The 27,390-nt window shown below is 37.7% G+C and overlaps 1 protein-coding gene across 1 annotated transcript in view; it reads left to right on the top strand.

The window, feature by feature from the left end:
- Positions 1-27,390, top strand: part of ERICH3 (glutamate rich 3) — a 113,952-nt gene that overhangs the window by 23,311 nt on the left and 63,251 nt on the right. The window contains exons 2-6 of the mRNA XM_027114089.1: positions 10,936-11,029; positions 13,702-13,827; positions 17,493-17,564; positions 19,177-19,305; positions 23,935-24,093. Of these exons, the coding sequence (XP_026969890.1) occupies positions 10,936-11,029; positions 13,702-13,827; positions 17,493-17,564; positions 19,177-19,305; positions 23,935-24,093 (580 nt within the window). The remainder of the gene's footprint in view (positions 1-10,935; positions 11,030-13,701; positions 13,828-17,492; positions 17,565-19,176; positions 19,306-23,934; positions 24,094-27,390) is intronic.

The raw sequence follows: 27,390 nt of genomic DNA, 5'->3' as shown, positions 1-27,390 counted from the left end.
TCTTATAAGGAACTAGTCAACCTTAGTGTGTCTCAGGCCTGCTGATTCCCCATGCACTCTTTTCCTATTGCCTCATCTCTGAACATTGGAAAACTATCTTGCCAGCAGTCAGCATAGTTTGGAGACTAGTTTTGTTTTTACTAGTCACTCCAAACCATCATATTAAAGGCATAAATAAAACAATATGATGGTTCACATCTGGCTGCATCGTTAGAATAAACTGAGAGATTGTAAATCAATATTTAGCATAATTGCTGAGATATGGCAGGTTAGGATGCAAATAAAAAAGAATGAAGAATGTAATATAAAATCACTTATACAATATCAGTTCAGTCACCCTCTATAAAGTGGCAGGCAGCAGAGATTCATGGTTTAATTTTAGTTGGCAAAGAGTTTTCTTATAAGGGCTTGGAAAATAATTGACCCTTATGTCAATTGCTCTTCTGTATTGGTCGTTCTTCAAGTTTCCTCAAAAGGTTTTTTTCCTGTCTCCCTGGGAACTTTTTCTTCTAATGCAATTTTGTAGCACACTGCAAAGGCACTTATTTGACAAAACCAAAACAACAAAACTAACATTGTCAGCAATGTGTGCTCATCCACACTGAGCATTCTGCATCAAAAAAATAAAGTCCAAATATATAAAGCATGCTTTGGGGTATGTTTTGTTATAGATTATTTTCAGTTATTATCCTGAAGCAGAAGAAATGTGATTCTTACACAGGGATTTTTTTAAAAAGGTTATAGGTCAGGGAATTGGACCAATATATTTTGTTTTTATTAACTGATTAATCATTCATTCAACCAGTTTTGGCTGAGTGTTTACTGTGGGCATGGCTCCATTCTACAACTTGTGGGAAGCATACAGGAAAGAATCTTATATGAATCTAAAGGGAGTGATTAAACATGGGTGAAAGAAATTCTGGTGGAAGGTAGCAAGACAAGGACCCTAGGAAAGGGATAGGGACAATTTTATGGGAAATCCTGTGACATTCTGCATTTTGTTTTTGAGGACTTTGATCTGAGTTTACTGATGAATCATGCCTACTTCTAGAACCTCAGTTTCCTGAATATAAAATGAGGGAGTTGACTAGACCTTTTCACATATGAATTTCTATAATCCAATGATGTAATAGCTCCAGGTAAATCTATTTCCAGGCCAGGAAACATAGATCATCCACTTCAGGAAGCAGTCACAGCGTTTTACTTCATGGTGATAATAATTGTAAAGAGAAGAAGATTGAATTCTCCAGGGGCAGGCATCTTTTAAGGGGTAGAGTTAGAATTTGACCTCAAGCCTTCTGGCTCTAAATCTCATCCTTTTCTTTTACTTTGGGCAGGAAGTATTAGAGATTTATTTGCCTTAAATAATTACAGGAAAATCATTGCGCCTCTTAAGAGTTGAGGTGTCTGGTCACATATTTCTTAAATTTTCTCACTCTTAAATATCAGACATGCAGTTTTTAATGATAAAAAGCTTTTTCTGGTTATTAGTGTTGCTTTCAGATATTTTATTTGAGGAAGTTGTTTCAATTTAGATTTTATTAACTTCTTTGCTAAGACTCTTACTGAGATTCAAAATCTTCAATTTGGGTGGCTTGAGTTTCTTCGTAGAGCGGGAATTCGGTGGTTTCTTGCAAATATTTTCTGATGGACAGTAAGAGAGGTGTCTGGGTTGGTGGATGGAGCTCTATTCCTCATGAACTGTAGCATGAAAGCAATCAAGCCACAGTATCCTGTGATTTGTTTAACTTGCTTTCCCAGTACAAGCACTTAATATGTGAGTTGCAGAAACATTTTATCTGCCTGGAAGCCTGCCTTAGCAGTGGAAATTTGATATAGACCCTCCTTGGACACTATCAAACTCTACAAATTGCAGATTTCGTAACCTCTGAAATGCAAAGCACCTCTGCACTCGGCTTCTCATCCTTAGTAATAAAACTGTGCTCATTCACCTAAGTCTCACTTGATTCTGTTAAGCATAAAATAGTGTAATCAGTTTTTCCAGATTGGTAGGTGAGTTGAACCTTTCCATTTGTGGCAATGTAAAGAGATATCTTGCATAACATTTCTTAAAATGCTGCTGAAAAATGTCAGTGTATTTGTGGGAGTCCTTATGTTTTTTTTTTTATTAGGGATAGGAAACAGTTGAATAAGAATATGAGCCCCTTTGGTCAAATACTACATACAAAAGATGAATTTCTGGATTAAAAGGATGTAAAGCATACATGTGGCTCATATAATGAATCATTTGATTTATCCCATGTGATATATCTTGCCACTTATTTTTAAATTTAGTCATTGGTGTGCTGGTGAACTGGCTTTTCAGAAAGAAAAAAGAGCCCTGATTTGTAGTGTTTTCCAATTTCTGTGGTGTAAATACTCCCAAGCTGGCCAATTTCAAGCTGACAATGGCTTGCAAAATTCCTGAACATTTTAACAATTGTCTTATGAGAGCCAGTATAGGCAAGCTCCAAAACACCACTGTGAGTGCTTTTTAAGTATACTTTTGTATGCTTTCTAATTGTTTTATGCATAAAATCCTTTTCTCTAACCTCATTTTGAGGCTTTTAATGGCGGGGACCCTTCCATATTCTTCTATATCCCTTCTTTTTTCTCTTTCCCAGGTGTGTCTAAATATGTGTAGTAGTAAACAAGCGTGGAAATCTATTTCATTAATACTAAATGATTTTTTTTCACGTTTCACATTACTAAAATCATTTGCAGGTTACAGTCAATGGTATGTCATAGTATAATTGGTAAAACTTTCTTCTTTCTTAGTGTTCTATATAATAATTATTTGAATTTAATGAAATGTGTTAAGTGCTGAATAGATGGTGTTTGACATGAATATAATTATGTCCTATGGGATAATCTGTCTTTTCACAAATTAGATTCACCTAAAGCAAGTTACTTCTCTATGATTATCCTTATGAGAAAAAAATGTAAATTGTTTGAGATGTTCCTTGGTGTACTTCTTGTCCTTTTGTCTTAGTGCTTACATGTGGCATATCAAAATTAGATCAGCAAAGTAGGTCCCAACTCGTTTTGTACATCCTGGTGTGGCTCCAAGAACTGCCTTCTTCTACCTGGGAAGTGTACTTTTTGAAAGTGGGGATCGTTGGCATGATAAATCACTGGACAATATACATCATAGCCCAAACGCCATCACATTCAGTGTCCAGTGTTTCTGCTTCCTGGCATTTGGATACAGAAAGACCTTGTGGTAGGCAGGATAATGGCCTCTAAATGATGTCCATGTCTTAATCCTCAGGACATGTGAATATGTTGCTTTACATGGCAAGGGAGGGATTAAGGTTGCAGATGGAATTAAGATTGCTTAGCAGCTGATCTTAAAATAAGAAGATTATTCTGGATTAATCTGGGTGGACCCCATGTAAGCACAAATGTCCCTAAATGGGAAAGAGGGAGGTAGAGGAACCAGAATCAGAGAGATGGCATCATGAGAAATTCTTGACTGGCTTTGGCAATGGAAGTGGGCCAGGAGCCAAGGAATGTAGGCAGAGAATGTGGGCAGCCTCTAGAATGTGGAAAAGGAAAGAAAAAGAATCCTCTCTCAGAGCCTCCAGAAGGAATGCAGCCTTGCCGACACCTTAATTTTAACCTAGTGAGACCTGTATGAGACTTCTGACATCCAGAACTATAATAAATTTGTGTTGTTTCCAAGCTACTAGCATGTGGTAGTTTTGTACAGAGCAATAATAAACGAATACAAGTTTCATTAATTCAGATGGGCTAAGTCACAAGAATTTGAGCTAAATAAAACTGGTTGTGTTAAAAACATTCTTTATGTTCTCTCTGAACAAGTGTACCAGGTAATTTGTAGTATAAAGTAGATTGCAGAAATATATATATTTAAGAGAGTAAGATGATTTAAAGATTTCAGTACATTGTTTTTATGCTAATGATATGGCTAATTATAAATGACAGGTATGTATTTGCTAATTTTCATCTGAAGAATTTTTATTTAAAGTTTTCTTATCTCTGTACTAGAAACTGACGGAATTATATCTCTGTGAATATTTAATGATTCACAATTTTCCATTATTATACTTAGCATCCTGGTCCCCACCTTAGCAAGCCCTTATAAGTGTGTTTCACTATGATTTGGTGTATGTTATCAGGAACAAGATTTAGGTTACATAATCTTTGGCAAGTGACTTAACCTAAGTCTTGTTTTCCTCATCTACAAAATGGAGACAGTTTTGCCTTCTGTTATGGTCTCATGTTTGTATACTCCTCAAATTCATATGTTGAATTCACAATCCCCAATATGATGCTATTTGGAAATGGGGCTTTGGGGAAATAGGTCATGAGGATGGAGCCCTTGTGATGGGATTAGTGCCCTTATAAGAAGAGACATCAGGGAGCTTGCTTCTCTCTTTCTCTCTGCCATGTGAACAAATGAGAAGATGTGGCCATCTATACACTAGGAAGAGGGCCTTCAACAAGAATCTGACCATGCTGTCCCCCTGATCTCGGACTTCCAGGTTCCAGGACTGTGAGAAATGAACGTCTGTTGTTTAAGCCACCCAGTCTATTTCTGTTACAAAGCCTGAATAGACTAAGATAGAAATTGGTACCAAGAAGTGGGGTGCTGCCATAACAAATACCTAGAAATATAGAAGCAGCTTTGGAACTGGTAATAGGTAGAGGCTGGAAAAGTTGTGAGATGCAAAACCTTTTTTCTCCAGCTTTATAGAGATATAATTGACATATAACATTGTGTAAGTTTAAGGTGTACAATGTAATGATTTGATACACATATATATTGCAAAATGATTTCCGCAGTAAGTTTAGTTAATGATACCACAGCCTCAAATAATTACCAATTTTTTTGTGGTGAGGTCATTTAAGATCTATGTTCTTAGCAGCATTCAAGTGTGCAGTACAGTGTTGTTAACTGAAGTCACCATGCTGTACATTAGATTCCCAGAACTTATTCATCTTATAATCAGAAGTTTGTACTCTTTGATCAACATCTCCCTATTTCTCCCACCCTTGAGCCCCTGGCAGCCACCAATCTATTGTGTTTATATGTTTGGATTTTTTAGGTTCCACATATAAGTGAGATCATACAGTGTTTGTCTTTCACAATCTGACTTATTTTACTTAGCAGAATGCCTTCAAGTTCTGTTCATGTCACAAATGGCAGGATTTCCTTATTTTTTATGGCTGAATAATATTCAAGTGTATGTGTGTGTGTGTGTGTGTGTGTGTGTGTGTGTATGTGTGTGTATCACACTTTCTTTATCCATTTATCTGTTGATGGATACTTATGTTGTTTCCATGTCTTGATTGTGAATAATGCTGCAATGAACATGGGGGTGCAGATACCTTTCTGAGATAGTAATTTTATTTCCTATATATATGTACCCAGAAGTGGATCATATGGGAGTTCCATTTTTAATTTTTTGAGAAACCTCCATACTGTTTTCCATAGTGGCTACACCAATTTAAATTCCCACCAATGGTGCATAAGGATTTCCTTCGCTCCACATCCTTGGCAAAACATGTTATCTCTTGTCTTTTTGATAATAATTATCCTAACAGGTGTGAGGTAATATTTCATTGTGGTTTTGATTTACATCTTCCTGATGGCTAATGATGCTGAACACATTTTCATGCACTGTTGACCATTTGTATGCCTTCTTTGGAAAAATATCTATTCAGATTTTCTACCCATTTTCTAATCTGATTATTTAGGTTTTTGTTTTTGCTATTGAGTTGTATGAATTCTTTATATATTTTGGATATTAACCACTTATCAGATATATGGTTTGAAAATATTTTCTCCTGAAGGAACTTTTAAGGTGATTCTGAAAAGGGAGCTGGAGAGGAAGCATCCATCTTCTTACACAGCACATCATGTACAGAACATTGGTAGAAATATGGGTGGTAAAGGCCATTCTGATGGAGTCTCAGACAGAAATGAGGAATATGTTATTGGAAACTGGAGGAAAGGTGATCCTTGCTATAAAGTGGCAAATAACTTGGCTGAATTGTGTGAGTGTTCAAGTGTCTTGTGGAAGGCAGAACAATCGAGGCATAGACAGGGAAGTTAAGTCACGTGCTCCCGGTTATGGAGCCAGTAATGGTGGAGCCAGGATTGGACTGGAGCTGGAGTCTTGACCACTACATCCCTCTCCCTCCACAGAAGTAGACAGTGTGGGGCCCAGCATGCTGGGAGAGGAGGTTGGAGTTCAAGAGATTCTTCTATCAGTATGGTCCAGGAAACCTTACCTTCAGCATGTTTTCCTTGGACTCACTCATGTTGAGCAATAATGTTGTTTTGGAGCTTTTCCATCTTAGGAAGATGGAAGAGCTGTGACAGTTAGATATTACTCACATTCCAGAGGCCTGAAAGCAAACGAATGAGACTACGTATGTGGAAGAGCTTTGTAACCTGCAGAATGGGATAGAGATACTATACTCCTTCCCCAGCTGAAGGCGCGGTGTCTGACATGGGGACACTCAGTAACTATTTGTGAAAGAATTAACCTATGACACAGGAAGAAATCAAGTACACACACACACACACACACACACACACACACACACACACACACTGTATGTGCATGCATACCTCCCCACTGAATTGGGAGCACTATCAATGTAGTGTCTGTGCCATCTCTGGATCCCTGGTGCTGTACAGAATGCCTTGAGAATAGTATACAATAAAGGTTTTCTGATTAATATGATAGTGCCTTTCCTGTTAGTCTGGGTTTCTATGGAATACTCTTTCTCTCTTTGGGGGCAAATGGAGGGCTTGATAGGAATTGACCTTATTAGTTCAGAGCTCCAATTACGTCATCTACATTGTGGGCGGCAGGGGTTCAGGGGTCAAGCGTTGAAAGGCTATAGCTGGGAAGGCGGCTCTCCCAGTGATTCAGCAGCTGCTCCTTAATACTCAGGCACTGCAGGGACAGGGAGGTGTGGATTGAAGTGGGGGAAATGGTAACCATCATAGAGATAGGGTTGCTTTGTTTCCTGGGGGACAGTGTTTTCCAGTGCATTGAACTGGAAAGGAGGTCTTTCTCTACCCAGTGAACAGGGGTTGGTAAATAGTCTTGTCCATCATATAAAGAAGCCAGCGAGTCGGGCTGGTCTGGCCAGTTAGTTATGGGCCTTTGTGTGAACAGCATGGCTTTTGAGTGATGTGGTCACAGTGGCTGGGTGGTCGCTGTGACCAATGTGGTTGTTGATATTGTGGATTGGAACAGGAGAGGATCACAGAACTGAGGCAGCATGACCACGAAGTCCAGCTTTGGCAACAGATGCAGGCAGTAACTTACAAGGGGAGTAGAATACTCAAAGTGCAACACAACCCAAAGCCCAGGTGAGGTGACCTCATCTGGCCCAGGGTTGTGCTGAGTGCAAGGAAGAAATGTGCGTGGTGAGGAGAAACAGTAGCAGTGAGTGGAGAGGAAAGGCAGAAAGATGAGAAGAGCTCTACTAAATCAAAGTGTGGCTGGGTCAGTAAAGCTCTTGTAATTGAGTACGTGCAAAGGGAGGCTGCAAACCCATACCAAGCACCCTTGAAGAGGAGCAGAGTGGGAAGGCTGTAACAGATCATGGTTGTGACCGAGCCACAGGATTATTACTCTCTCCCTGTGAAGGAAGCTTGTTGGTCAGAATGAGGTTGACATTTATATGTAGACTGTGGAAACGTTTGCATTAGCTGCTGTCTCAGTTTGTTCAGGATGCTATACAGAATGCCATAAACTGGGTGGCTTAAACCACAGAAATTTATTTCGTACAGGTCTGGAGTCTGGTAAGTTCAAGATCAAGGCACCAGCAGATTCAGTGTCTGGTGAGAACTCGCTTCCTGATTCACAGATGGCCATTTTCTTCCTGTGTCCTCACATGGTGGAAGGGACAAGGGAGCTTTCTGGAGTCTCTTTTATAGGGTGCTGATCCCATTCATGAGGGCTCTAGCCTCATGACCTAGTCACCTCCTGAAAGCCCCATCTCCTAATACCATCACATGGGGGGATAGGGTTTCAACCTATGAATTTTGGAGGGAAACATATATTCAGTCCATAATAACCATTTTACTAAACCTGTATATAATTTAGTATAGTTTCTTGTTAGCAAACAATTCATTTATCTAAAGTTTCAGTTAAAAAAATTAAGGCATTGTCTGAAAAAGAAATGGCTGAGCCTGGGGAGACACAGCTGGTTATTATTCATAGTCATGGAAAAAGATGCTTTAAAAATGGCGTCCCAACCAGGGACCTTCATTCTTTCCTAAACAGGAAGAGGTGAGAAAATCATTGTGTGCAAAGATTTCAACTCGCCTGGACCTATTCCACTTGTCAGTAAGACTGGAGGGGCATCACACACACAGACTCATTCAATAGGAGCCTGAGAGAGCAGAATTAGAATGAGGTAGTGCCAAAGCTGGCTAAGCTTTGTTATTAAGACCTAAATATTAGAAGTGTTTCAAAGTCTGAATTAAAAGAATGGGATATTTTACAGTCAACAGGGAAGTGGAGGTCCACGTTATCTTAACATTTTGACCCTACTACATTTAATCAGGGTTTTAGCACTCATAGCTATTCCAAAACTATTGATTTTTTAAAATGTGAGCCTGAAAAACAGACAAAAGACTATATATGATATCAGTCTAATGATTTATCTTAAGAATCTGTGAACTGTGGAATCATGATTGTTAGGACTGAGAGACACCTGCTCACCTTCTGAAATGAGTTGCTGAAAAGGTATTCTGAGATTCAGAAAGGGTAAGGGATACAACGTTGACCTTTTGGAGACAGGAAACCTTTGATGAACTATAGGACACCAAGACGATTCATTTAAAAGATGGTTTCAAAGCATTATCCGGGGCTGGTTTTGTATGTGCATTACTGAAGCTCTCAGGTTGTCTTTTTACGTAAACCCAGTGAAATAATGGTTTCTGCAGCTGTTCATGGGTCTGCAACTCTCATGTGGCACCTTGGCTTCTGGGCTTTGTAACTGCTTTTCAGTCTCTTTTGTGGACAAAATTAAACTTTCCTTGCCATTTGACAGCATGGAACTTTCCTGAGATGGGCATTAAGGAGAAAAGAGACAGGAAAAGGCCACCAATACCATCTCCATGTAATTAAGGCAGTGCAAATAGCTAAATAAAATTGTTGCTAATGATATTTACTCGATTCTATGAGTCCCTGTTCTTGTTTCAGAATAAGTTAGGGATCAGCTGCTCATGAAATGTATAGATTATAAATCTTTGTGGCGGGTAATAGGGTGTGCATTTGTTTTAGGACAACTTTATGTTAGGACCACGTTTAGGCTTGCGTGTTTTCTTTCTGTCCCTCTGTCTCTTTGTGTCTCTCTATATACACACACTCACATTTATATGTGTATGTGTGTGTATATATATATTTATATATACACACACACACACATGGATGCACATGCATGCATGCATGTATACATACATGTATATGTATATGTGTGCCTGCTTTCGTAAGATAATAATTAATGAGGGATAGGTTAAAACTTAGAAAAAGTAGTTTCAAACTTTGTTTTATAGACTTATATTGACCATGTAACCAAGGAACCAATTTGTCCTCTTTTAAATGAAAGACCGTAAAAATCAGCAGTAATCTATGAACTTTTTTTTTTGGTTCTGGATGTGGAATTAATGAAATTGTCTGTATATATATGTGGAAGTTAACACTTCTAAATGCTGAGCTGAAGCTTAGTTTGAAATTTATACCAGTAAGAATGAGTCCCAAACAAAATTGTATCTTCATGTGTTGAACACATCGTTATTCAGGTACATAATAAATAAGGATGTGGAGAATAATGCGCCATCCTGGCCTTCAAATCTAGCAGAGGTATTGGAGGAGGTCATTGAAAGGATGTGACCGCCTCAAGCCGGACCTGGGCAATCAGAGGCTCCTTACCCTCTCCCCTGTCCTTGGAATGCATACGTTCTGCCCGCCATTCCCACAGTGGGGACCATTTTCAAGGATGCAGACTTAAGAGAGCAATATGTTGTGGAGGTCATCGAGACCTTGTACATGATTGAACCCAGTTAAGGCCTCTATATAAACTTTTAAGATTCTGATGGGCAGGTGCGGAGAGCAACTCATCTTGCAGCTGCCCAAGACAAGCCTCTTAAGGAAGTTCCTTTGCTTATTAATCCTGCCACTTACCAATCTGGAGTGGCTGCCTTTTTTTTCCACTCTTCCCTTGCCCTCTCTGTGTGTGTGCCAGTTTGCAAACCAACAGGAGTAGACTAAGAAATAAGCAGTAACATATCGTGGATGTGTAATGGAACTCAAGGTCTTAGAGGAACAGAGGGGAGGGTAACACAGCACACCCAGTTTGTATCAGGGGATGTTTCTTGGGAGAAGAGATGCTTGTGCATCACAGATGTTCTCCATTAGCTAATATCTGCTGAGGGAAAGGACTTCCCAGTAGTGGGACTGTACATCGTGTCCTGAAGACAGGAGAGAATATGTTTAGGGAGTGCAAGGAAGTTTGAGTGACTAGAATTTAGGGTGTGTAACCAGAGGCTGAAGGGTCCTCTGAGGAAGCCCCTACTTTTCCATCAGGCTTCCTCCACGAAGACTTTCTTGACAACTGGAGTTGGTGGCCTCCTTCTCTGTGTCCCCACGATTTTTTGCATGTTTCTATTATTGGATTTTTCATAACCAACTTAATTGTTCATGTCTGATTTCCGTACTTGTCTGTGGGATAAAACAGCATCAGGGCTGTCTCTCAGTCCTTATCATCAAACCTAGAAAACAGTAGGTGCTCAATACTTGTTTTTTAAACACATACGTAAATGACTGGCTGGCTGGATGAATGAATGATTATGCACAGTTTGGGGATGAGAGTCAAGAATTGCCTTGGTTATCAAGCAACACTTCATAAAACCTTAATGGTTTCATTTTTCTGTTCCAGATTACTTGCAGCATATAATAGTCTTACGGATAAACACCTGGCTGGATATTTTAACAATACAAGGATAAGGCGGCATCTCTTGAGATCAGGGCTGGTAAGATTTGGTCTCATTTCTACCTGCCCTCTTGTTTCATTAAATCCAATAATTCCCTATCTTTTCTGGTTTCCTCTTTGAGCTTATCGGTGACATCTTTTCCCTTCCCTCATTTTAGAAAAATTACTTCCTTTCCAAAGCTCTGATTTATATATTTGAGGCTGTGTTTCAAAAGATAGGAAGAGGGCTTCCCTGGTGGCGCAGTGGTTGAGAGTCCGCCTGCCGATGCAGGGGACACGGGTTCGTGCCCCGGTCCGGGAAGATCCCACATGCCGCGGAGTGGCTGGGCCCGTGAGCCATGGCCATTGAGCCTGCGCGTCCGGAGCCTGTGCTCCACCACGGGAGAGGCCACTACAGTGAAAGGCCCACATACCGAAAAAAAAAAAAAAAAAAAAAGATAGGAAGAGAGGTCATGATGGCTGCTAAGGCAACTTATAAATTATTGAGGAAAATCCCTAGGAGTTTTCAAGAGCATATGTCATTTGTTTATTTACCACTCATTTATTCAACCCATATTTATTGAACATATTGTATAAATCAGGAACTGTTAGCGAGTAAGGATAGAAAAGACTTTACTGTCTTCAGAAAAAAATATTGTTTTTAATAATCACAGGATATGGTGTGGAAGACATGAACAGTTCAAAATTTTCCTTTAAATTTTTAAAAACTCTTTCATTTCATGTGATGGTTTATTGATACATTAGTGTCTTTTGTTAGCTTCAAAACTATCATTTCCAGAAAATTTCCAGTTCTCTAAATGTCTATAATGTAAAACCTTTAAAAAACACTGTAGTTTTCCATTCAAAGTAAGGGGTGTGGTTATAGAAAGTGTGACTAACAATTTTAGCTGTTTACTTTCTTGAAACACTGTGGGTTTCCTTAACTATTGTTGCCATGGTGTTGAAAGGATATGCATTGCATTTCTAATTGTTGTTTATGTGCTTGGCACTCTGTCTGGGTAGTTCTCAGAGAGCCTGCTTTTTGTCTCCTGGGGCTTTGTTATCAGACACACCTGGCTGAAACCTGGCTCTGCCATTTACAAGACAGAATGTTCAGGAAAACACTTAACTTTCTCAGCTCCAACTTCTTCAGTTGAAGGACGATAATAAAGATAATGATACCCCACTCTCAAGATTGTTGTAGCAATTAGAGATGTGTAATAAATTGTTGTTGTAATTGTTGTGGGTAGCATTAACACTACTTCTTCAGATAAAAGTCTGTGAGCTTCATATATAAATGGGAAGGACTTTGTATTTACTTATCAACGTCATTAACAAATACTTATTGAACACTGATTATGTGCATGGCAACTCAAACAGGAAGGACGCAGCCCTTTCTCTAGAGCAGTTCAGATACAGTCTCTGAATCAGGAGTGTTCAGCATCGCCTGGGAACTTGTTAGAACATGCAAATTCTAGAGCCCCAGCCCAGATCTGTTGAGTCAGAAACTGTGGGGTGGGGTCCATCAGTCTTTTTCCACTTGTCTTCCAGGTGATTCTTCAGATGCTGGCTCAAGTTTAAGAACTTCTGCCCTATAGGAGCTTCCAGTCTAGTTGGGGAGATTAGATACTCCCAGAGGAGAAATATCAATGACAAGTTACTTGCTAAGGGAGGGGCAGTGCAGGAAGTTCTTAACAGTTTTTCCTGGTTGGATAGTCATGACATGATATCCCATGGACAACACACTTCAAAGACTAACTGAGTTATTCGTAATTCCAAGCACACTTTCTATAACCACACTGCTTTCTTCCATTAGAAAATGCATTCATAAAAAAGATGATCAATAATCAATCACTCGTAGCACAACTCTAGCTGATCTCGATACTCCAATAGGTTGCAACAACAGTACTAAAATACTAGTTATCAAAATTAAGAAATATGTGGACTTGAATTAGGTATGGAAAGAAGAGCAGGGTTTAAATAAGTGAAAAGGAAGATGAACATTCCAGGAAGGATAACATCCTCAGTTTAGGGAAGATGTAGAAAAATAGAACAAATATGCCCATAGGAAGGAATAAAAGAAAAACAAGTAAATAAAATTCAGAAACTATCACTCCTGGGACTTGCAGTGATGTCACTTGAAACCAATCTGAAATACTTTGTATCTGCAGTACTGTATAATCTGAATCACAGCAAATTAAATTACATTCTGGGCTAGAGAATGAAAGAAGAAAAGCAGTGTGAAAACAAAGTAATGAAACCAATTATTTTAAAAACAAATTGATGAGATCCTCTGTAGCTTGCATGTTTTGCCCTTCAAAGTATTTCCTGTGAGATCATCAGTCCTGTGATCACTGCTCCTATTCACCATTTCAAGGTAGCACCCCACGCCTTCTTCCCCAACGTGTTCAAAAAAAGAAATGAAAAGAACACCTGGGTTCCATTAAGGGAAAATTGTTACTCTAATGAAAACCTTGTTTTAAACCTCAAGTGCACCACCTGTATGTGTTTTCATAATGATGGGTATATGAGACTGCCTTTCTCTTTTTTTTTCCTTATGAAACATTCATTAAAAGTGAAAATTTATCAGCCATAGCACTACACCTCATTAGCCTTAAAAGACACTGCTTCCTTCTCTGTCTGATCAACTGATGGTCCATCTCTCTCTCTTAGGGAACTAACAATACATTTTCTGCTTTGTATTTCTATATATGTTTTATTTATTCATGACAGATCACAAGAAATGGGAGGATACTTTCTGAAAAGGAATACAAGCTAAATATCATGAAGAGGGATCACCAAAAATATATCCGGGAGTGCTTAGCCCAGGCTATTTTCCATAAGGTTCTTGATATGGAGGTACAAGTATTAACTATTTTCTTTACAACTGATATTTATTAATATGATAATTAATAATACTTTCTGTACCCAGAAGCAGGGGAATTCTTCCTATATTTCATTAAAAAGGAATGGAACAAGGTGACCTGAGAAATACTCTATATCTCTCTAGGTAGTGAGGAGACAAGACACTGAAGTAAGCATTTCTTCATTTCAGTTAGGGAAAAATATGGACATCATTGTATATTTTGTGATATTTAATTTAACAAATGTAGAGTTTTAATCCGTAATGGCTACTTTAAAACATACCAGCCCTCACCATCTGTACCTCAATTTCCATTTGCTAAAAAAAAAAGTGACATCTGTTTAAATATCAGTAATTCCACTGCCATGAATTATTTCGGATTTGTTATTCTTTGAAGGCTCCGAAGCTCAGCCGTATGCTAAATTTCAAGGAGCAGGCATTGAAACATCTGCTGTCCCTCCTACTTTAGGCCACGTTGGTCAGCACAGATTCACAACCCAAGTATCAACAACTGTTTTTTCAGTCTGACATGGCATTTTTAGAAGGATATCTAGCTAACTCGATAAATTATTTTAGCCTCGCTCCATGGAACTTGTAGTTTCAAGCATCAATACCGTTTTAATGTCTGTGAAAAAGCATGTCACTTCTCGGCTTGACCAAGTAGCTGTAAATCAGAAAACTTGGCTCATAAAACCATTGACCTGTGGGTGCACTAAACATTTATGACCAACTGTAGAATCATCAGTAAACCAATACTAAGTGTAGTGCCACTCAAAATATTTATTATTATGCTACTATTAAATTGAGCAAGTGTTGTGCTCTCTTCGGATGTATATGATTTGTTCATTTAGGAATTCATTTTGTGATTTATGTCATGTGCATGAATTACATAGAATCATTGTTTATGGCTCCCAAATTCACTTCTTTATAAAAGTATTAGTTGGAATCCTACAACTAATGTTGAAAAAATAGTACAGCGTAAAATTAATTATACATAATTTCAAAGTTAATCGGTAGGCACCAAGTTCTATCTTAGCCTTGATTCTTGAACTTTTGTTTTCCAAAATTTCCTGTAATGCACACATCATAACTGTTAAATGTGCTGTTATTAAAGAGTCTTTGTGTATTCTTAAAGTTTGGAATAAATAGCTTAGATAAATGTTAATGTGTAATATATAATTTTATATAATATATAATATATTAATATAATTTAAAAATAAAATATTTCTAAATTGTTACATTTGTCTCACATTTAGTTTATGCTGATGCTGTTTACTAATGTTGTTGTATTACTATTCACATATTCATTCATGCAATAAACATTAACTGCAAGCTTACCATGTACCAGTATGGGGCTACGTGATGTAGCTGTGAGATATAATTTTTTAAAAAATGCTGTAGAAAGTGATCAAATGCTAGAAGACAGGAACAAATAGACTGAGCTCAGAAAAGAAGGGAATGATGACTTGCCTCTGTGAGAGTCAGAGGAAGCTGAACAGAGGTCCTGCTTTTTGAACTGAACCTGGAGGACTCAATGAAACTTGACATGAAAAGATAAGCAAGGCATTCCAGAGAGTGAAGACAGCAGGTGTGAAGTTACAGAGGTGTGAGGGGACATTGTGGATGGAAAGAAAGCTCACTGAGGCCAGACTACACTGTGAGTTGGTTGAAAGACTGGCAGGAAGTGACACTCTCCAATAAGTTGGGGCCCTGTTTCTGGAGGCCTTCAATTCCCAGCTAGGTTTGCAGTGTAGGTGATGAAACGATGAAACATTTTTCAGCACGGAGTGAAATAAATGAGCAGAGCTGTTTTAGAAAGATGATGTTGCTAAAAATGTGGAAGATGGATTAATGAGCTGGAAAAGATTGGAGGTGGGAGGTCAGCTAGGAAGCTGTTGCCAGAGGGTGTGGGCTAACAGCAGTAGTGGACATACTGGGGCAATGCCGCTGCCCACAGGGATCTGGAACAGGGAGAGAGACCGACACTGCCTGGATGAGGAACGGGGAAGAAGACACCCAGGGCCACTCTGAGGTTTCTAGCTTCGTGGTGTGTGCGTTGCAGGAAATTGGGAAGAACAACATGGGCTAGATAAGAACCTTCAAACAGTGGGAAAACCTGATAGAGTGGTGTCCTGGAAGCCAGGGGGGTCTCAAGCTGCAGAATGGTTCAATAAGATGACTACTGGGTTTTTATGAAAAAAAAAAAAAAGCCAAACAGGAAGTTAGTGTCAGATAGACCAAGATTCAAATTACAGTTCCACCACTGACTAGATGTATGACCTGGGGCAAATTCACGACCCTCTGCTTCAGTTTCTTCATTTGTAAAATGAGACTGCTTAGCAATTGGAATTGTTCAAGAGGAGATGATGCACACGAAGCACTTTGCCAGCACACAGATACGCACGTAATGTGAGCTTGACCAATAAAATTGTGTTTCTGTGCAGTTCTGCATCCTACTTTTATCAGCATTACATGCATTTTCCATTTTTTAAACAAAATCTAAAGGCTGAATAATATCCCATTGTATATATGTACCACATCTTCTTTATCCATTCATCCGTCGGTGGACCTTTAGCTTGCTTCCATGTGTTGGCTATTGTGAAAACTGCTGCAATGAACATGAGATTGTTGAATATTTCAATTCTTGAATATATACCCAGGAGTGCAATTGATGGATCATAGGGTAGTTCTAATTTTGATTTTTTTAGGAACCACCATGCCGTTTTCCACAGTGGATGCACCAATTTACATTCCCAACAACAATGTACAAGGTTTCCCTTTTCTCCACATCCAACTTATATGAGGAATGGAAACTAGTCAAACTCATAGAGGTAGAGGGTGTAATGGTGGTTGCCAGGGCCTGGGGGAGAGGAAAATGAGGAGGTATTACTCAACGGGGATAAAGTTTCGTTATGCAAGATGAATAAGCCCTAGAGATCTACTATATAGATCTATTGCCTATAGTTAACAGTATTGTGTCGTACACTTAAAAATTTGCTAAGAGGATAGATCTTAAGTTTTCTTATCACAAACTAATAATAATAAAGAAGGTGGGAGGAAACCTTTAGATGTGATGGATATGTTTATGACAGATTGTAGTTGAGAGTTTCACAGGTATATACTTATCTCCAAAGTCATCAAGTTATACACATTAAATATGTACAACTTTTTGTATGTCAATCATACCTCAGTAAAGTGCTTTAAAAAAAAAAAAACCCCAAAATCTTTAGGAACCTTATTTTAATAATTATATTCTATTCCATTATATGGATGCAACAAAAACTTAAACCATTCTCTTTAAAGTTTATGTTGCTCCTGAATTTTTGCTTTGAAGGAAAAAAAAAACAACCTTTCAGACAACATATTTGTGCATAAAACAATTTTTTTTTATTATTCAGACTTCTCCTTAAGTTTAGAAATGAAAGTTATGGGTTACAGAGTAGGAACACTTTTAACTGCTTAATGTATGTTAGGAATTGGCTTTCCAAAGAGTTGTACCAATTTGTATTCCCACTTGCACACTTATGCAGGTGATTCTTCTCCATCTCAATGACAAGAGGGGTAAATGAGAATACAGTTAGATAGTGGGATTATTTTCCTCTAAAAATTTCTTTGCTACAATTGATATGATTCTTTCCTCCACTCTTTCCTGTGTGCTTAGCGTTACCATCAGCTTGAAATTAAAAAGAAACTGGAGACATTAGCTAGGAAGGAGCGAATTCAGAGATTTAAGGTAAGGAGCTACATAACTCTTTTACTTCATAATATTATTTCATGATTTTGAAGGCCAATGGTATTATTATTGAAGTGGCTTGGGGGCACTTTATTTTGGGGTAACTCATAACTGAGGTCAAATGATCGTTCCACCAGGCTTAAATCTTGGCCACTATTATTACAGAAGATCATGACAAAATAGGAGCTGGTGTGCAAGAGAAACTGTATAAGGCACAAGTCATTGTAAGAAAAACTTGAAACCGTTCTTCTCAAGTTTGAAATTTTGCTTTTGTATTTTCTTGATTGATTTGTGATAGAGGCCAAAAGATTTGTTTGTCATAAAAGGTAAAAATAGATGGTGATATTCCCAATGGGATGGAAAATGGGGCATTTTAAGAATTATCCAATGGTACATTTTCATGTGAACGTGACCCTTGAAAATATATGGTAGGAAAGATCTACGTTAGCAAACAAAAGCTTAAGATTTAGACATTTTGTGAAGGCATTTTAAAATTTGTTGTTTTTTACTTTGCATTTGATAGTTCATCTTTGCAGTCAACTTAGAAGATGTGTAAATTTAAATCAAGAGATGAGAGATTCAATTAGGCATGCTTGAAAGGTTTCAGTTCAGGTTGGCAGTTTTACTCAATTTCTAGAGCCATTCAAACCCACGTGTTGTTCTTCATTTTCAGGGTATTACAAATGTGGGGCTTAAGACACATTTCACAAACTGATGAATATTCGTAAAGCTTCTGTGGAATAACTCGCCATAGGAAACAGTAATTTTCCCTCTTGCCTGATAGACTCAAATCTATTTTATCTTAGTCAAAACATACTCTTATTACAAAAGTGTTGTTAAATAACAGACAATAAGTCAGTTTTTCAAAATCAGAAAAGTTGGTGTGTAGAGATTTGTGGTTAAGTCAACTTTACCAATAGTGTCCTATATTGAGGACTGATAGATTCTATAATTTATCTGCCGAAATGTTGATCGAAAAAATAGTTACTGGAGAATGGTTCCTGAAACAGTGTTCTATTCACTCTCGTCCAGATTGCCAGACATACTAACCAGATACATGGGCACATTTTAGCACTGGCAGAAATTCCTGATAGACACTTCATTTCCTCTGTACGATTTTTATTCATAACATTTTCACCTATAGCTATACTTGGCGAAAGACCTATATTTTAGGTCCCCCATATGTAATATATAACCCTTTGCTTATGGCATTATTTAATAATTTTTTAAGGCAGAAAAATAATACTTTCTGGTAGTCTCTACTGATCAGAGTAGTGAGGAACATTGTGCTTCTTGTAGTGATCTGCTTAAAGCAGATTAATAAATATTATTGCTGAAACTAAGGATACACTGCATCTCTAGCTGTTACTGTGAGCACAGCTATTTCTTTGGATAAAGTATACTCAATTTCCTGCCTTTCACTACCACACCCAAGTCCCCAGTACAGCTGTGGAAACATCTCCTGATTATCATGATGGTCCTCAGAGGGAGTACTTTTGAAAAGAATAAGAAAGAACTTCTCTAGTCATATAACACCTCTTATCCGGCAGGCACTAACGTAACCTAGATTACTAATTATGCTTCGGTTTGTTAAATCACTTTCTTATTCTAGGGAGAGCACGCAGGATGGACTATAGGAAATAACATGCCAATCCTGTCTCCCCGCCCCCCAGTTGGCCCCAAGACTAATCATGGCCATAGTGTTCTGGTTGATGAAGGACATTCCAGTCCAGTAACACTGGTGAGTCATGTTAATAACACTCTGACCTGCACCATGCCAACTAATTAATTCATGATTTTGTATTACTCTCAGAAAGAACGCTCTCTGGGTACATGGTTGTATCATCTTGGGAATCCTACTGAGTGAAAACATAATCTTGTATCCATTCAACTCTGTCTTTACTGGTTGTCCCGCCTTCATTCAGTATCACCCCTGTCAAATCCATTTTGTTACTGCTGGATTAGTTTTCTTAAAGTGCAGATTACTTATGTTACTTACATGCCCAAATACCTTCACTGGCGCTGTGTCACCTATAGAAAAGCCCAGACTCTTGCACCTGACATTTAAGACCCCAAGCCACATGACATCAATTTGGCTATCCTAATACTTTTCCCCACGATTACCCTTTAGCACCCTACAATGCAGCACAACTGAACCATTGGTTGTTCCATGCATGTTCTATATTTTCTGACCTCTGGATTTTTTTCTTGCTGTTTCCTCTACTCTTACCTTATCTTAAAGCTTCTTTATGCATACAAATTCAATGGTACTGCACAACGTGTCGGGCCAGATACTTACATCTGAGCTTCTTTTATCAAAAGTATATGCACACAGTCTAAGATAAAAATAATTAAATGTACAGAAATTATGTTTAAAGAAATCGCACACTGACATTTCATTCCACTTCGATTCATTTATAACCTAGGAGTGGTATTTGCTTGAAGGAACATAAGGTAGCTTGAAACAATATAGATACAGGAAAAGACTTGCAAAATACTTCCTGGCAGTTGATGGTTTCAGCTTTAAATGAATTGATTTGATGACATCTTTATTCTGGCTTTGTGTGGCCTAATGTATTTCCTTGTTAGCATGAACATTTTTTTGGATTCCACAATATTTGTAGAGGAATTGCAACACTTTCACAGATTATTGAAGTAGGTTCATCACATATAGTGTTAAGCTTTGACATTTTCAAAAGGTAAATATGTTTTGACATTTCTCCATGAACAGCTCAAGTTATGAAAAGCAACCATCTTCCCTTTGTTGTTATCATATTTCCAGGCTTCATTTAAATGTATATGTACACAAATAATTCTTTTATTGGGTGGCAAATTCACTAGACTCTCAAAAGCTTATCCTGGGTGAAACAAAAGAAACAAGGGCCATTTTCTATCTTCCTACCTGTTTCAGGGAGGAAAAACCCTTGAAAGTCTTTCTTTTCAATTTTCCAGCTGAACAGCCTCAATAAGTAGTTTATGATACATCCAGGAGATGTTAATGTGGCAGGAGTGAGAAAGTAATTTAAAAATTACAGGAACCACTGACACCAGCACTTTAGCAGCCTTTCTATCTGGTAAGCCAGGATTCTTCACTTGATCACCCCCTGCGGTGCTGCTGCCTCATAGGTGATACCTATTGTGATCTTGGAATTGCAGTTCCCATGTTACAGAAATTCAAGTCCTTCTTTTTTGTTTTCCTAACTTGGTTACATATCCTCCGAATTGGATTCCTGACCTCCAGGTGCCATTGGAATAAAGATAATAATCCTTTTGGGATATTGCCATCCATTTTTCTCTTTAAATTTTCTTGAGTGAATAAGGAGAGCATACGGTGAATAGTTACTTCACTTGGTCACCAATTGCACCTAAACTTTCAAAATAGCATGTAGGCTTTTAGCTGCACCATGCCATTAAAACTGTGGAAGTTATTCAACTAATTTTGTACATGCTTGGAAAATTCACCCCCAGAGATCTTCTAAGAATTAGAAATGCTCAGCTAAGCTGAGTAATCACCAGGTAGTCAATTTCAATTCACATTCAGGTGCAGTTTTGAAAATGTTAAGCTACAGTGCCATATATATTCCAAGAAAATATATTACGAACAGTTTAAAATATAGCAAATTTAAGGTGGCTCCTGAGGTGAACTACAACAGTTTGTAGTTCACAGCTGTTAGTTGAACGGCGCAGATTTGTTTTTAGAGATACATGTAATCGGTTAAACATTTGACTGCCACATTCATCTAACTGAATGCAAATGTGGGGAAGTAACATCTAGCGCACAGCAGCCAATAGATCATGTTCTAGTTTAGAGTAACCTGCTTTCCAAGTCCTACATTCAATGTTTTTGTGTTCAGTTGGATTTTTTGACAGGAGTGGGTTTTAAGGCATATTTGTTTTACAGAGATCAAAAGAATTCTTTTGCATGATCTGATCCCTTTGTTCAGAAAACTTCTAGCCTGATTTCTCTTTGTGGGTTTTAAGACCTTTCACCTTTTGGCTCATAGAGGCTTATGTCTTTTTTCTTTAAACCAAACGCTGCTTTAGTCAGTCCACTTGGCTTCTTGTCTAGGTTTGTATGCGGAGACCAAAATAACGACTTTAACGTAAGGATGCGCTCCCCACCTCAACACACACGCATGAGTCTCAGCTCCTGCACCATCTCTACTCTATGAGGCATCAAAAGCTCAGACTCCTTTTGTGTCATTGATCTGACAAACTTAGTGTGTTGCCTTCATCCACGTATACCAAGATGGTATATACACCACCGTGTGGCTCTTTCAGCCAGAGAGAAGGGGATAAGGGGAAAGTGAAGACACATTTCTTCTTTCTAAGGGCATGATCTGGAAGTTTCATATAGCACTTCTGCTCACATCTTACTGGCCAAACTGAGGCATACATCTATATGGAGTTTCAAGAGACGCTGGGAAATACAGTCTTTATTTGTGATAGGCATGTTCCCTAATAAATATTCTATTACATGAAGAAAGGAAAACAGATATTGGGGAATAGTCTCTTTGCTCCCCTTCCCATGTCTGGCTCACAACTGGCTCTTCTTACTTGGATGTTCAAATTTACCATTCCTCTTTTCTCCTTATCATTTTCTTCTTTTGCTCATTCATTTGGATAAAATGTAATTACTTTTGTGAAACTTTAATTTTTACTAGTCTCATTGGCTTATTCCAAATAACTTTTAGTTTTAAGTTCTATTAGTTTTCAGGTATTTTGTTGTTATTGTCTCTTTGGCAGTATTTGTGTGGTTCATTTGAAACTAATTGTCTCGTGTTGCCATTAGATGTTAAAAATTACTTTTTCATCTCACAGTGACTAGAGTTGGAATTCAATAAGTGTTAACTTAACAAAATCAGAGTTTTGGCAACATATAACATGCTTGTCAAGATGGCGCTAAGACCAACTTTTGGTTGGTGGGAGTTGCCCTATCCCCATTTTTTATGTATTTATACAACACTTTTCCAGAGTTGAATATTTGTTGTCACCATTACACCATGAGTCAATGTAACAAATCTTATTCATTAATCATTTATATACTGTTGTTCTCATACCCTCTTACCCAAATTTGCATGTATTATTCTTAACAGGTTTTCTACTGTTTTATTGTAATAGAACAACTGGGCCAAACATCTTGTTTTTTCCATTTTTGAAACATTGCTGATCTTTATTGCAACGTTCTGTCAGTGCTCCAAAAGACACATCTAATGCTCTGAACCAGCACTTTTGGTTTTCTCTGTAGTACATTCTTGATTAGAAAATGCATCCATCAGGGTCTCAGCAGGAAACAGATGGCTCACACAAATAGGGTAATTAGGAAGGGTTTAATAAAGAAACTATTTAGAAAGATGCAGGTGGGGTTAAGGAAAACCAGCTGGGGATGTAAAGCATGCTGGGGTGAATACAATGGGAAAGCACACCACATAGGCTTAGGGGGAAAGAGAGGACTTGGATACCAGAACCAGCTGGCAGCTTCTGGGAGAGGACTTCCTGATAGGAGCTGTGGACTTTGTTGGAGGGACCCAGCTGGCCCATCATAACCTTGGTTGGGAAGGTTCCAGGAGCTTTAAGACCCCAGTCTCCTTCCCTCCTGTCTTTTGATCTCCTGCCAGTGTCTTTCATTGGCCAAATCCAACTGGAATCCTGAGGTTAGTTGACGTAGTCCATAAAGAAATAACTCCCAGCAGCCAGAGCAGAACAGAGGAGACAGAGAAGAGGGGCAAATGGAAACTATCCAGCCTGGAAAACATCTCCATTTTGACAGTGTTTTCCAAAGTTGCCAGTTACAATTTTTCAGTTTTGTTTTCCTGGTATTTCAAGGAAGAGGTTGAATAAATGGTAATGCATTAGGAGTAAGTATTTGTCTTCCCTCTTTTTGAATTGTATTGTCTGCTTTTACTTCAGCACCAATCTTAAGACCTAAAGGACTCGTACTAGAGTTGATGTTGAAAACATTTAAACAGGAATGAGTTCATTTTAATCATAGGCCCTTAGATGTCTAAATTAGGAACATTATTCAACTTAACATTTAATTGAACAAAGTCATTCAATGTACAGCATCAGTTAGGTATTGTAAGCGAGTTCACAGTGTGAATAAAATACAGGAACCTAACAGAGAACACCTCCTTTATCCAAAATACTCTACAATTGCGGCAGTTAGGTGTGTAGAGGACTTCCACACCATATGTTTTAACAAATACGGTGGGTCATAAGAGTATGTATAATGGAAGGACATAATTAAAGGTTAATCTGTTCAGTAAAAAGGCACCATTAATTAGTCTAGGCAATTTGTTGAGCTATTAATTGGTCCTGGAAACATGTCAAGATACTAATTTAAATGGAATTTTTTTCCCTAATTGTCTAGACAGCCCCTCGACCATACACTGCCCCAGGAAATATGCAGCCTCCAATTCGATTACAACCTCTTCCCAGTAATCCTGCAGTAGGAACTGCTCCAAAGGTAACTTCGGGGTCCAGATCAAAAACCTCATTGCTGGAAAATGAAGCTCCATTTCCCATTGGGGTAAATGCTTTTTCTTCACAGTCTTTAAGATGCTAGATTCAATTAATCTATTTAGTGAAATATATACTGTGCACTTATTAAGCACTTGCCATGTATGTCTGTTTAATTATTTCTTACTTTAATTGGAAGGCCTATAATTTCTGTGTTTTGGGGCAAAAGAGTAAGGAATAGATTTGTAATAATTTAAGATGATCTCTCATGAATTTGAAAGGTTGTGTGAAAAACAAAGAGGAACTTTTTATAGCTAGATATGACTTCTATCAGAATAGACCAAGTTTTGACTGCTTCCAAATTTTAAATGCATGAAACCTAGAAAATGAAACTTTCCAAGAATAGGTTTGCATTTGCATGCCGACTTACTTTACCATCAGTGTATGAAATTGCTTCAAGTTTGACTCTGGAGAAGGTTGGATATAGAAGGAAAAGAATGTCCATCTTTAAAAAAATCCTGAATTAATCACACACAGAAGCTTGACTATGCTTCCTTTTCAAGGTTGTATCTCAGGTAATTTTCATTTATTTTAATAGAGCACAGGAAGGAGGTATGGTAGCCATAAAATATGAGTTACTTAAAAGGGAAGGATAATTGGGACATTTAGTAATTAGGGAAGGTATTGTTTGCATTTTTAAGACCAAGAAGAAACATTTGCCAGCTTAAGATAGAATCTGTGTTATGAGTACAATTGTAATTATGCTCAAATGGGTGAATTTAGCTCCATTAATTATTAGGAAACATATGACATATGAAATTAAGATATTTTTATCTAAAGCTGACAGATGACTTTGACACTAAGAAATTAATTCAGACAGATAAATTGTTGTTTTTTCACATTAAAAGTACAAAAATAACCCTAAAATGATAAATAATATTTAAATCCATTTAATATGCTTTTCACCTTGTGAAGCATTTTTCACAAACCTTACTTAACTTAATAGTAGTTTCTTGGAAAGAAGGAGAAATTAAACCAAAAGTGGTGGCATTTTGTCTGGGACGACTGCTTAGAGCTAGGCGGGAACTAATTGGGTCATAAGCCAATTAGGTTGACACTTTCTTGGATCTGGTCTCCACTTTAAATGTCCAGAGATTTCCCATTTCAATCTAGTGTCCAGGAATAGTCAGATCCCGAGAGATTGTCTCAAGCTAACTAAAATAACACATGACAACCCATTTTTCCTCACTATAGTAAATCAAAATAGGGAATCAAATCATAATTAGGGACCATTAATTCATCAGATAACAATTAAATCAAAGCTTGTAGGAGCAGTACATTTTCCCCTTATAGGCAGACCTACATGGGAAGCCAGATCACAATGAGAAGGTTGCCTGGTGAGTATGGAATCAGAATGAGGGAATATGGTAGAATGGAATGTTAATGGCATCAGGTCATCTTAGCTTGATGCATCTGTCTCCTCTTAGGAATGGGCTTGGCAAAGGTACCAGAAAGCTCAAAGGTCTTTGGCTAAAGCCCTCTATATCCTCCAGGGATAACTTTGCCTTTAGGACCGGAAATATTCAAAGCCCAATGGATTTCCTGTCCCTTAGTTAGTACTCAGATGGGCACTTTCCACATTTGCCAAGGTGATTTTATTCTTTTCTAAGTTCCTATATCTATTAACTCTTCTCGATCGGACCCATCTTTATGTTAGATATGTGAACACTGTCAATCAGGTAATATTTAATTTTTTCTGACTAGCGAACGATTTTTCTTTTAGGTGATTTTCCAAACCTGCTCTGAGCCACTGGGTAGATTTATTAATTAAATCTGCACGGGGCCTTTTAGTCTACCATTTCCAAGTTTTGGGGTGTGAGTGAGTGAGGGATTGCACTTAATGGTAGCTTACACATGCCGACAAGATTGAGATCAATTCCATGTTAATTTCAACTAGCTAAACTTACATTTTTCATCCAGTGGAATTTATTGGGCACTTACTATGGACCAGGTCCTGCTCTAGGCATTGGTGGTATATCAACCATCAAAGCAGACAAAATTCTCTAACTTTTTGCAGCTTATACTGTGATGTACATAGGCAAAATATACTGCCAGGAAGGACATGCAATTCTTTCAATGGCATTGATGATGAAAATTACTTAATATAAAATCAGACAAGAAATTCCTAAAGAATAATAGTCTGCATGATTGCGGAGTATGTAGTAAGCACCCACTAAAAGAGTAAAATATATGCATGGGGGAATTGTTTGAAGGTGCAACAGACTTAAGCAGGTTGAATTTTCTAAGTATCAGGGGTGAGGAGCTTTGATTTAGGCAAAAGCAATTTGGTCAAAACAGACTGGCTGAGATGCTACTGAGTAAAATTAATGGTGTGATTGAAAATGATTATCCTTAGAATGAGAGTTTCTTATACACTCTTGATAGGAGTAGAAATTGGTACAACTATTTCTGAAGGCAATATGGGAATATCTATCAACATTTTAAATGAACATGCTCAAGCATTTTAGCATATTGAAATTTATCCTAGGAACACACATGCATGTGGAAAGAAACAGATTCAGGAATATTTAGTATTGTAATATTTGCAATAGTGAACATTTGGAAGACACCTAAGAATTTATTGTTTAAAAATGTTATGGCATATTAAAGTATATTAAAAAATAAGGTAAATTATTTATACTGGCATGGGAAGATGTCCAAGATGCTTTGGGCTAAGAAAAAGCAAGGTAAGGAGCAGAAGGTTAATTTTTAAAATTTACTAAACCATTTCCAAATAAGGTATGCCATTGATTGATAACTACTTAGAAATTAAAAGATAGACCCCAGGCCTAAAAAGTTTTGGATTCATTGATTTTATTGTTTTATTATCTTGTTTTCACTTCTTTAATTTATATTTGTTATTACGATGTCAATGCACACCATCACAGAAAAATTGGAAAATGTAAGAAAAGAAAAATGAGAGCATAAATAATACCTGCAATGTCAAGCATTCTAACAATTCTAAACCCCTTGGTGAATATCTATTTAAATCCCTTTCTGTTCACATAAATGTTGTTTTCAATCAAAATATGACGTATACATGCCTTTCTTTAAACTGCTTTTGTTTATTCAGCAATGAGAATGTTTGGGGAATGACGTTCCTTTCGTAAAAATAACTTTTCACAATTTAAGCATCTCAAAATAAAGAATAAATTGGCTGAAAATGAATTTAAAACAATACCAAATAAATTGGTAAAAAATGGATAAAAATGATTAAAGATACTTTAAAGTTTGGGAAACTACCTCAGATATACAAAAATTATCAATATGTGAAAGTTCAGAGGCTCAAATATACCTGAAACATAAA

This window comes from Aethalodelphis obliquidens, unplaced genomic scaffold, assembly GCF_003676395.1.
Source record: "Aethalodelphis obliquidens isolate GAN/ISIS:26980383/991018 unplaced genomic scaffold, ASM367639v1 scaffold13, whole genome shotgun sequence".
NCBI lineage: Eukaryota > Metazoa > Chordata > Mammalia > Artiodactyla > Delphinidae > Aethalodelphis > Aethalodelphis obliquidens.
This window is presented reverse-complemented; position numbering and strand designations above follow the sequence as displayed.